Source organism: Ranitomeya imitator, chromosome 7, assembly GCF_032444005.1.
Source record: "Ranitomeya imitator isolate aRanImi1 chromosome 7, aRanImi1.pri, whole genome shotgun sequence".
NCBI classification, from domain to species: domain Eukaryota; kingdom Metazoa; phylum Chordata; class Amphibia; order Anura; family Dendrobatidae; genus Ranitomeya; species Ranitomeya imitator.
In genome coordinates, this window is record NC_091288.1 from 60,748,432 (window position 1) to 60,761,133 (window position 12,702).

Sequence of the window (12,702 nt, forward strand, 5' to 3'; positions counted from 1 at the left end):
TTATTGGACTATGCAACACACATGGAACTTACCATATTGCTGTTTAAAAAAAAAAGGTAGAATACATCAAGAACCCAGAGAAGCTGACATGCTTTTAAAATTACCTAAATTAAAGTTATTGGTCAGGCAAATCTCCAACTGCTTAGATATGTAGAAAAATAAAAAGGAATTAATCCAGTGATAGGGTGATTGTTATGAACTTGTACACAAAATTGAAAATCTATTGCATAAAAAAGTCAAGAAGCTTAACATTAATCAACAACGGCTGGTACTTCACTGTAGAGATAGAGAGACGCGGGTATATATTTATGTCATAACATGTGGATATAGCTATCCCTTTAAAGAAAGTGCCTATTCCAATGTTTGCAACAGTGTCTTTCCATCATAGTAAGGGGATTTTAGTTGTACATTAACTCAAATGATACATTTCACAAGCCACATAAAAGAAAATAAAGATGATCAATAGAAAAATAAAAACATTGGCCGATAGGTGATGAAATACATTTCCAGGGCGTTGCATTCACACGACAGGCTGCATTCATAGTCAGTCCAGTGATTCAAAGCAGGCTGGTACGCTGCTCCGTAGAGAGCAGAACATAGTCTTTAATAACTGTAGGGATTGGTAGTAAAGGAATGAAAAGGTGACAATGACTACCAAAATGTTTGCGGAGTGAAAATCTGCACATGTGCTGCAGTGATCGCACTCCTCCGGAAACACCGAAGAATGTTGTGTAGAAGGAATGATGAGCCTAGAAGAAAAAAAATAATGTGGGATAGTGATGAAGCATTGAGAGTCTCAAAGGAGTCATTGATATTCTAAAAGGGGTGTTTTATCCATTGCAATAGAGCCAGTCTTAACAAATTGACCACAACGATTTGGTTCCATGTAAAAGCATGATATGGTGGCATACAGAGTGTACTATTATAAAGGCTCCTCACATAAGACTTTGGTGGGTACATGAAACCTGGGAACTTCAGTCAACAAAGGAAAACTTAGAGAATTACACTAGTGGCATCCAGTCCAGTTATTAAAAGTGATTATCCAGTCCCCCTTGATCAATATTAGATCACTGGGGGGACCGACTATTGGCACTTCCTCTGTTGATCAGCTGTTTGAAGAGTTTGTGGTGCTGTGACTACTCCAATGTTTTTATTAAGTTTTAAGCTTGTTCCTATTTACTTGTTTTACTTTTCACAGTGGTGATAGAAGGTTTTGCCACTTTGTCCTATTCACGTCACCAGAATATGGTCCTACAAAAAATATGGCACATGCAAGTACGGAGAAGCTAGTGAGCTGATGGAAACACTCAAGAAACTGCTGCAGACTTTTCAAACCACTGATCAGAAGGGTGCCATTGTGAGACCCAACAATCTAATATTGATGACGTATCCCGAAGATAAGCCACCAATTTTAAAAGGCTTCATAATAAGCTGCTACAAATAGGATCAGCAGTTTTCCAAAATCTTTCTGACCTGAAACACATCGTGAGGGATGTCTTGTCTCCATTTGCTGCAGACTTGAAGGTTTAGGTATGAGTTGTAAAGCATTGCAATCAGTTCAGGAAGAGCAGAACAACAACGCAGAACCTGCAAAGATAACATATAGTTCTCTAGCATATACATCTACATGTTTGTTGTTCAAAGGTAAACTGGTAAAACTATAGATCAGCATTCGTAGGGCATTTTCACAAGTCAGTGTGGTGACAGTTTTCACACCTACTGGAGACACTTACACACATCATGCACATGTCAGTGTTTCCACAGACCGTGTGTCCGTGGGCAAAATACGGTGGCATGTTCTCTTTTTTAACAGCAGCACGAGACGCAAAACGTCCCACACACACTGATGACACATGGATGACATCCGTGTGTCATCAGTGTGACACGTACCGGCACCAGGGAAGTGGCTGTACTGTTAGCGCTGTTCCCCAGCGCTGGGTGCTGAAGAACGCCCTCATCATTATCCCCTGCTCGAGATGAGATCAGTGTGAGCAGGGGAGAATGAGAGTTGTATTCAACTGACAAGCAGGCGAGCAAGTGACTGCTGCTGTGAGTAATAATCTCCCTCCGCCTGCCCTATAAATAAATAAAAAAAGACGTGGCTTTCCCTGTATTTTTGATAACCAGTCAGGCAAAACTGACAGCTGCAGGCTGCAACCCTCAGCTGTAAGCTTCAGCAAGGCTGGTTATTAAGAATAGAGGGTCCCCAGGCTGCTTTTTTTAAATGACAAATTATGGCATGGTGTCTCCCCCATTTTTGACAACCAGCCTTGTTAAAGCAGACAGCTGGGGGCTGGTAGTCTCAGGCTGGTAAGCAGTGGCGTATCCAGGGGGGGCAGATGGGGCATGTGCCCCGGGCACAGCCGACAGGGGGGCACCAGCCGGGCGGCCTGATGATGCGGCATTGCGGCGGTCCAAGCCAGGCTCCTCGTCGGTGGCATTCTGCCGCCCCCACAGTCTGAGATAATCCCATTCGTTCTCTGAGCCGGCTGTCAAATTGAGTACCCAGTTGGGCTTGCCTTGTGAGACGAGTCCCTTCCCTTCTCAGTGGGTGGGAGGGGGGGTGGGCACATGGAGCTTTATTTTAAACACGATTATTCATATCTTCTCTACAGCAAACGCTGCTGCAGGGAAGATATGAATCGCGGCTTCAGCACCAGTGGGGGGGACAGCACTTACAGTAGCGCTGTCTCCTGCATGGCACACAGACTGCACACGGACAACGTCCGTGTGTGGTACGTGTTTTACACGGACCCATTGACTTTAATGGGTCCGTGTAATCCGTGCGCTCCCACGAACACTGACATGTCTCCGTGTTTGGCACACGGAGACACGGTCCGCAAAAAATCAATGACATCTGCACAGATGCATTGATTTAACTGTATCTACGTGTGTCAGTGGCTCCGGTACGTGAGGAAACTGTCACCTCACGTACCGGAGCCACTGACGTGTGAAACCGGCCTAAAATTGGATGTAACTCTGATGGTCTGTGTGGGATCCGAGCCACAGACTTGAATGTGTGAATTTCATCCAATTTTTTTCTCACGCACACTCGAACCAAGAAAGAAATAATTCATCTCAACCGCACTGTTGAATAACATTGGTCAGATTCCTGTCTGATGAAAAATCGCTTAGCACACATCTGATTTATCTGCTCGCCTTCATGAGACCTTAAAATGATATCTGCAACAGAATCTGTGTTCTATGGGATCTTAAAGCTGGAACTGCTATAAATTCCAGCATGTGCGCATTATGTTATATTGATTTTCACAAAAGCATGTCAACACCTTCAGGAATCATGTTAGTTCTTGTTTTATGTGAAAAGGGACACTAAGATCACTATTGCATTGCATCTCATGTTTTAACAATTAGTTGGGTCCTAAACCCACATAGTTGACATTTTCTGACATGTTTCGCTGATTTGATATTAGACGATAATAATAATAATATTAATAATAATAACAATCCTCATTTATATCGAGCCAACATACAGTATTTCACAGCATGGTACAATTCTATACAGGTATGTGAGAGTCATCACTATTGGACTGGTATGGATTATGTTGCATTTTTGGAGTATTGGGCACTAGGCTCAGACTCTGGGCAGTTGTGGAGCTATGTAGTTTAGTCAGTGATCAGTCGGCGCAGGATTTTATTTTGCACTTCGATGTAGGAAGGTTTGCTGTGTATAAAGATAATCTCATTGATTGTGGACTGCTTTGAACCTAATTATCCTGTTGGAGTGAAAAGTTTTGTGTGCCAACCATTTATTCCAGAAAAGGGAAACCCGAGTGCTAATTTACCCTTAAGTTGTAACAAAATATTTAATTTTTTTTTGTACCTTTCCAAAAGCCTCAGGATGCACACCGCGGGCTCCATGGTTTAGTAGGGTACGTACAGCAAGATGAGGTCTCTTGTCTTCATACAGCTCAGCATTTTGTAATACACAGCTCAATGGCAGGGCTCCATTATAATCAGCAGCATTGACATCGGCATTATATTTAAAGAGCAACTCCATCACATTGTGTTCAGCTTTTCTGCAGGCATGGTGAAGTGGTCTTCTTTCTTGTTCGTCTTGGGCTTCCGGGTCTGCTCCTTTCTCTAGGAGAAGGCTGCAAATTTGCAGACAGGTGTCCTCATCATCACATTTTCCTCCACAAGCTAAAATCAATGGAGTCTCACCATCAGCATTCCTAGCATTAATGTCTGCTCCATAGCGTAGGTATAATCCTACATGACCCAATAGTCCGAGGCGTGCAGCAATGTGGAGCGGAGTGTCCTGCTTTGCCTCTGTGGGTTGATTCACAAGGGCACCATGTTGAAGGAGGACCTCTGCACATCTAGGGAAAAATATAGATAAGGCTATATTGGCAACTTACTGATTGGTGAGGTTCCAAGGGCAGGAGCCTGCACTGATAGGCAAAACGGGTAATTTTGTATCCCTGATGGAGCACTTTTAGAGGCAGGTCAGGTGCCCAACCGCGTCTCCATTAATTCTCTATGGGGCTGGTGGAAAAACAAGAGAGCAGCGCTTGGCAGCCCCATAGAGAATGATGGAGGAGGAGTAGAACATGTGCACTGCTGCTTCATATCTGGCGTAAAACCGATTAAAAAGACATATTTTTTGTGCAACCGAAGAATCACACAAAAATTTTGAGATTTTTGATGTTTTTACTCCAGTCTCTGTTAGCTCTGACGATGTGAGCAAAGCTGGGGCAACACAAGGTTGGCAAACATCCTGGCTGGAGAAACATTTCTGGAGGAGGCTCATGGTAGTTGTAAGATGCACCAAATTCATTAAATAGATTTCCCCACAAACAAATTATATTTTTGTCAACAGATCTTTGAATAATAATTTCCACAATTAGATGTGTTAAATTAAAATGTCCCTGTGTGGACATAATCTTATAAATGTGCCCCTGCTATCAATGGCAAAACTTGAAGCTCATGTTTCCCAATGCAAAATCTCCAACAGGGCCCCCAATTAACATAGGTCTTTACAGTAAAAGTAATAGTCTTATCATATTGGGACAAAGAGTTCTTTTGGGGCCTCTAGTCTGCAAGGTCTGAGTGCTATTGCAACCCTTGCACCTATCTAATATATAATTGCCTAGAATACTACTTCCTGCAATTTGTGCCTACTTCCGTGGCTTTATCCGGAGCTAATGTCCGGAGCTAATGTCCGGAGCTAATGTGCGGAGCTAATGTCCGGAGCTAATGTCCGGAGCTAATGTCCGGAGCTAATGTCCGGAGCTAATGTCCGGAGCTAATGTCCGGAGATAAGTGACGTCAACAGTGTCCAGTGTCTGATTGGTTGCCGCCTGCTGCGAGCGACCAATCAGAAACGTGCCGTACTGTGACACACTCCGCCCGCCATTTTGGTGTGATTTTTGAATTTTTACCTCACAGCAAGTTTCTACTGCGTGGAGGCGGGCCCAGTGACGTTGCTCTTCAAGCTCCTGCCGAATTTCGTCAAAAAATGATAATACCATTTACCAAAACTATATATATTTAGTTGTGAAGTGGTTCAGTGACATTTTCACACCAATTTTGAACTTTTGTTTGGTGTTTTCTCCATATACTGCCTATTATTCACTGACTGTTATACTGAGAGACTGCCGTTTATTAACCTCTTCTTTGCCACATTGGGTATATTGCTCTATTATTTGCCACATAAGGACATTGTCCATTATTGCCCAGCAATTTCTCTGCAATATAAACTGCATATTTATTAATATCTGCATTCCTGCAAAGAACTATTGCCTATTATTAACTGGCTATTTTCCTACTACCTGACACTGCCTCTTATTAACCTGTTGTTTGCCACCACCACGCTTAAAGCTGTTTAGCTTAGCCAACATGAGCTCTAATAGTAAGGATACTAATGACACAGAGCCCAAAGCTGCTGATGGCGCACGTAAGATTAGGTCTGATAGAAAGTATACTAATAATGCAGAGCAAAAAGACGCCGATGCCGCATGTAAGCGCAAACAGCGTGCTAACAAGAGTACAGAGGATAGATGCAAGCGCATGGACACTGTTAAGTATACTAATGACACAGAGCCCAAAGCTGCTGATGGCGCAAGTAAGATCAGGTCTGATATAAAGTATGGTAATGATGCAGAGCGAAAAGCCGTCGATGCCGCACGTAAGCGCAAACAGCGTGTTAACAAGAGTACAGAGGATAGATGCAAGCGCCTGGATACTGTTAAGTATACTAATGACACAGAGTCCAAAGCGGCTGATGGCGCACGTAAGATCAGGTCTGATATAAAGTATGGTAATGATGCAGAGCGAAAAGCCGCCGATGCCGCACGTAAGCGCAAACAGCGTGCTAACAAGAGTACAGAGGAGAGATGCAAGCGCCTGGACACTGTTAAGTATACTAATGACACAGAGCCCAAAGCTGCTGATGGCGCACGTAACATCAGGTCTGATAATAAGTATACCAATGACGCTGAGCGAAAAGCCGCCGATGCCGCACGTAAGCACAAACAGCGTGCTAACGAGACTACAGAGGACAGACATAAGCGCCTGGACACTGTTAATGCTGCTTGCAATAAACGCATTACTAATGAGTCTTTTGAGGACAAAACTAATCGATTAAGTAATAAAGCTGCTGCTGCACGCTCTCAACGTTGCAAACATAATATTTCCACGTCCTCAGTCATAGATTCTGCCCACAATACAGCTTCTTTGTCTCCATTCATAGAATGTGTGCAGCTTGAAGCTCCTTTAACCGTTGGTAAATCTGCACGTAAGCGCAAACACTGTCCTACTTACACTCCAAATGATAAACGCCGTCGCCTGCACACTGTTAAGTCTGCTTATAAGACATGCTTCACACCTGACTCTTCTAAGGCAACAAACAAACCATTACCAAATGCAGCTGGTGCACGCCATGAATGGCGCAAAAAAACCGCTTGCACCTCCATATTAATAAACTCTGACCACGATACACCTTCCAACTCCTCAGTGATCGTCTGATGTCTTTCATCCCTCCCCTCATAAGCATGTTCATGGATCCTGTGTAACTGTACCTTAAATAACAAGAATTATCAAGAGCTGGTGAGTGCAGCCATTTTTTGTTCTTTCTTACTATTATTTATTAATTGTATTATTCTTACATTTGAATAAATAAAGTATATATGGATTCTAGACTCCCGATTCTTTAGAATCGGGCTGCCATCTAGTTATATATATGCCTCTGACTGCTATGTCCTGTGTAATGACTTTGTCTGACCGTACAGGAACATGGTCTGATCGTACCACAGCTACTGGTAGGAGAGGAAGCAAAAGAGTATACAGACAGGACAGCACAGGATCTTTATTGCTGCTTCTTTCTGTGAGGTAGAACACCTGTCCATATACTCTATTTTGCTTCCTCTCCTGCCCAGGAGATGTGGTATGATCAGATCATAAACAGGAGCAGCCTTGCATGGTGAGACACAGCCATTACACAGTACACAGCAGGGGCACATTTATAAAATTATCTCAGGACATGAACATTGTTTTAAAGGGAATCTGCCACCTACTTTTTCCAATGTTACCTGAAAGATAAGAAAAAGAACGTAGATTATACATACCCAGGGGCGGTCCCCGATGCGGTTCGGTCCGATGGGAGTCACAGTCCGGGTCCGGTGCCTCTGCGTCGCCCACCAGGGTATGGGGTACTCGGTACCGGGTCCGGTCGCACTTAAAGGGGCTGTCACGGTGGCTGCGACCCGGTCCGTGCCCTGAGCACTCAAGCTAAAAGGGGAATAGTCTTTTAAGGATTTGGTGAATAAAGTCTGTATTTAAATCTGTATTTGTGATGCCACCTGTGGTTCTTGGTCTCGGACACTGCTTAAAGGGGTCCTCTGGGGTGATGGTATGGCAGCTGGATGGTGATGCTTCCCACCGGTGAAGCGGGGTCCCCAGGGCTCCCAAGGTGTATGGCAAGGATGAAGGGCTGCCAGTAAATAACGGAGGACACAAGGTTGCAGTCTTTACCTGGTTTACTGATGGTAGCAGGTCATAGTCCAGGGTACTGGCAACAGGTACAGAAGGAGTCCAGGCAGTAGGAATCCCCATGGCAGGTCAGATTGGGAGCCTTCCACTATGCGCTGGTTTTCTGGTCCCTTGCTCCCTGTAGCTTGCTGGCAAGGTACTCCTTTCTCTCCTGTTTTTGGACAGTACCTGCACGGTAGGCAGCTTGAGCCGTTCTCTTCAGGTCTCTGGTACGGTGACTCCAGGCTCTAACTGCTGTTGCACCTCAGGTGTTGTATGGGCAGTTTACATATAGTCCTATGCCCTCCGGTTGTACTGTGGGGTTTGCAGCTCCCCACAGTCTTGGGATCCCGGTGCCCGGTTTTTGCGCTCTGGCTCTGATGAGGCCCAATCATAGCCTCCTTGAGCACCTAAACACTTCTCTGCTCCTTCCCTGACTCTCGTCTGCACCACATGTGTGCTCTCTCTGGCTCTGACTCCTCCTCCAGACCAGGATGTTAATGGAGGGAAGCTCTCCCCTAAAACTGGGTTTAGAGCTCCCCTTCTGTCCTGGATTCAGAATGTGTTGTGTGTACAGTTTACCTGCCAAAGGGATCCCTCCTGCCTCCAGGCATGGCATTACCCTCCCCGAGAGGAAGGCAGCACCACTGTGGTACCCAAACTCCTGGGGTGCAACACCTCCCATCTTCATGTGATGACGTCCTCTTCCTTGCTTGCTGTCACTGCTGCTGCACAGGCATACTTTATCTGCCCTGTTAAGGGCAGCGTAAAGTACTGCAGTGTGCAGGTGCTGGGCTTCTAGGACCTCCCGGCACCTGTGAACTGCTCTCCTTTGCTCTGCTCTCAACAGGGTAGATAAAGTACACCTTCGCAGGAGCCACGACAGGAAGCAAGGAAGAGGACATCATCGCATGAAGATGGGAGGCGCCGGACCCAGACCGCGACCCCCATCAGACCGGACCGCATCGGGACCGCCCCTGGGTGAGTATAATATAACTTGTTTTTCTTATCTTTCAGGTTACATCGGGGGCTTATCTACAGCATTACAGAATCCAGTAGATAAGCCCCTAATGGCGGTGGCCGCAGCTTATAGGCGAAAAAGTAGGTGACAGATTCCCTTTAACACATCCAATCTTGGGACTTATTTTTATTTCAATATTTATTAAGTAAAATGTATTTTGTTCAAGAGGATTGCCTTTTAGGAACAACACATCTCTTAGTGATTTTGGAGAATCTCACTTCAGCTCTTAGTTCATTAGGACTGGTGTGCAAAAATCAGGGCAAAAGATTTGCAAAGGACCTGTAGACACAAATAGTTGGATAGTTTAGTCAACATTAATTTAGAAAATTAACCATTTTTCTTATATCAGGTGTGAGAATATTGATAATTAGTAATGTCCCATTCCAAAAGTTACTGATGGGAAAAATGAATAATGAAATTTATAAAGAGAATTATTATTTACACTGGTATAACTTTAGGATTCTCATCTCGAATGAAAAATCTAAAACAATTTAAGGACCTGTTGGCTTCTCTATGTGCCATTTATTATTCTGTTATCTTCTATGTTGCTGTAGCGGCTAATGTGGCTGCTTGGCATCATAATCTTGGTGATCTCTATCTCTTACAAACATAAGAACATTTTCTTTCCATTGGCTGCAATTACCTGGGGTTGTTCGAGCCTAGATGACTATATTAGAGACATTGCAGTGCCTAATGAAGTTATGAAATGAAAAGCAAAGTTTGAAATTTAGAGGAACATAAGTTGCACTGTTTCTACCTTAAAGAGCTTTTCACATCACAGAGGTGTAGAGGGGTAAGACCATCATCACTGCGGTGGTTAGTATGGGCTCCATGTTCTAGCAGTAGTTGGACACATGCATCATGAGCTCCAGCGCAGGCTTCGTGCAGTGGAGAGCGCCCCCCAGGTGCAGCATTGGGATCTGCACGACGATGCAGTAGATATCGGACACAGTCTGTATAACCATGGGAAGCAGTTATACATAAGGGTGATGTTACTTCTTGTGTATAATCCAGGGTCCACAATCCTGAGATAATTAAAAATGATGAAATGGTGATTGGACAAATGATGTTACACAATATATTAGAACAACGGACAATACTAATATTAAAGGGGTTTTTCAAATTGTTGTAAAATAACAAATATATAAGGTCTTCATTCTTCCTGGTGTCCAATGCCAGTTTCCCGCCACTGCTTGGGTCTCAGTCTTTTTTATTGTAATAAAATTGTGGGGAGTCTGTCCACCCATAAATGTGATTTAAACTACTTGTGTGGTCCGATAGGGGACTGAATCCCTATATGGGTGCAGACAGACGGCTCTATTTCTCGTACGTGGATCGAATCGCAGTGCATGGACAGGCCCGGCACCTCTCCTGACCTGAGCATGACAAAATGGTGTATTTCTATGCAGCTGTCACGCTCAGGTCAGGAGAGGTGGCGGGCCAGTCCGAGATTACGATGTGATCCTTGCATGAGAAATGTGGCCGTCTGTCTGCGCCCTAAAACACACACTTGCAATATAGATACTAGGATATCAGAGAAAGAGAAACAAGGCATCAATATCAGTTGAACATGGGTGGGGTCCTCTAGGTGGCGTTTTCCACTGGTAATTAAAACCCCCAAAAGATGGGAGGGGTGTGGTGCAGTGGTGCTCAGCTTTACAGACCCAGGACCGGGGGAAAAAAACAACATCAAAGCGGCACTCACCCAATAAAATACCTTCTTTATTAAAGTCCTTTAAAAAATATAGGCAGGGAGACAAAGCGTTCGAGTACGTGAAACGACCGGAGCCTTACTAGCCGCATCTGCTGTTCCTCTGCCTGCCAATATGTTTTAAAAGACTTTAATAAAGAAGGTATGTTATCGGGTGAGGGCCACTTTTCTCTTTCCATTTAGCGCAGTAAAGATTTTACTTTAGCCAGACATAAAAAAGTTTTAAGTTCATAAGCAAGTTAGGGCTCCTTGGTGCACCTTTCATGTTTCCATTTAAGACCAACATGCCTCCGCCTACAGTCTCCAGCCGAATCTTTAAGGTATATTTTCTTAGACATGCCGGAGTGTTTCATAGAATAATATACCTGACTGCATCATGCAGCCAAGCTCTGATTCATGCTGCCCGTGGATTGTGCAGCATGAATCGTCAGATATGCACAGTTCAAATAAGTTTTTTTACATGCACTTTGCAATTTCCCCCATCTAAGAAGAAGGCAATGACCCCTTAATTAACATTCATATACTATTGACACATGAACATTAAAACATCATACCTGCCAGGCCAAACCTTGCAGGGGTCTGTGGCTGATACCCCATTTCCTCCCCTCTGATTTTTAGCACACAGTCTGCATGCCTGGATCCCAGAAGTTGGACAAGGCAAAGGTTTCCAGCCTCTAGTGCTGCAAGGAAAATGTTCTCTGGGGCCGGATGCTGCTTGTGGCCCATTTCTGATATAACCTGCAGCTTGTGTAGAACTCGGCTCCTCACGTTGTCCATCCAATAGCCCACCACTGTGTTATCACAGCGCTCAGTATTTATAGGGCTCTGTTTGTGTATGCGAGGCATGGGATAGATAAATCTTACAAAGTACCCAGGTCACATGCAGACCACACAAAGCTACTTGTGATTATTTTATCGGCATTGTGCCCAGACTCACATTCTTTGTCAGCTACATTATAAATATACATATACATACACTACACACAATCACCGGGCAGTGGTGACAGACACATACAACATGATGTAGTTCAGGAAATATGCCCCATCTATCTCAGCTGTTGAGTCAGGTGCTGCTTGGCATGAATGCAAAACTTACCTTGGTTCTTCCACTGAAAACTTATTATTTTAAACACATGAATGTATTTTACCAGTACATGCTAGAGTAAAGAATGTAATTTATCATTTTTGTAAATTCTACAAAATGTCTTTAAAAGAATAAAACGTTTGCCAAGAACCAAGATCAATCCGAAGCAAAGTAGATGCAGGATATACAAGGGTAACTGGCCAATAAATGGAAGTATCCTCCGAGACATAGATACAGGAACAGGCACAGAAACACTGATGGCTGAAAAAAAATCTCTGCATAGGTATATTGTAGTGTTTGAATAAATGTTTCAGTGTGTGTTCACACAGAAAGATCTGCTTCTACTCAGAGGGACCTGGTGGACATCTTATTTCCTACTTTTCATGCTATGATATTCACAAAAGACAGAAAGTAGAAAATTTCTGAGTTTTCTTCATGTTTAGTGCTGACATTGAATTAAGTAGCAGTGACCACCTCTCAATTTTAAGTCCTCTGGAGGAGAGTTCAGGACCCCGTTTCTAGTGATTGAGGAGGGTCTACAGTCATGGCCAAAAGTGTTGGCACACTTGAAATTGTCACAGAAAATTATTGCAATTACACATGTTTTGTTATACACATGATTATTTTCTTTGTGTGTATTAATACAGTACAAAAAACAGATAAAAAAAGGCAAATTGGACAGAATTTCACACAAAACTCCAAAATGGTTCCGGACAAAATTGTTGGAAGCCTCAACTTAACCCCTTACCGACCGGAGGTATTTTTGGTTTACCATTTTCATTTTTTGCTCCCCTTTTTCCCAGAGCCATAACTTTTTTATTTTTTGATCACCAAATATGTCTAGGTTCTTCTTTGTCTAAGTGGTAAAAATATTTTTCTAAACTTTGTTAAAAAAAA

The 12,702-nt window shown here is 43.5% G+C and overlaps 1 protein-coding gene across 1 annotated transcript; it reads right to left on the reverse strand.

Annotated features, from left to right (window-relative positions):
- Window positions 1-488: 488 nt before the first annotated feature.
- On the reverse strand, window positions 489-11,498 carry ASB18 (ankyrin repeat and SOCS box containing 18). Its single transcript, XM_069735362.1, has 5 exons — window positions 11,276-11,498; window positions 9,768-10,035; window positions 3,842-4,340; window positions 1,474-1,587; window positions 489-749 (listed from the first exon to the last, which is right to left on the reverse strand). The coding sequence occupies exons 1-5, from the start codon at window positions 11,496-11,498 to the stop codon at window positions 558-560; spliced, it is 1,296 nt and encodes a 431-aa protein (XP_069591463.1). The 3' UTR covers window positions 489-557.
- Between the last annotated feature and the right edge of the window lie 1,204 nt (window positions 11,499-12,702).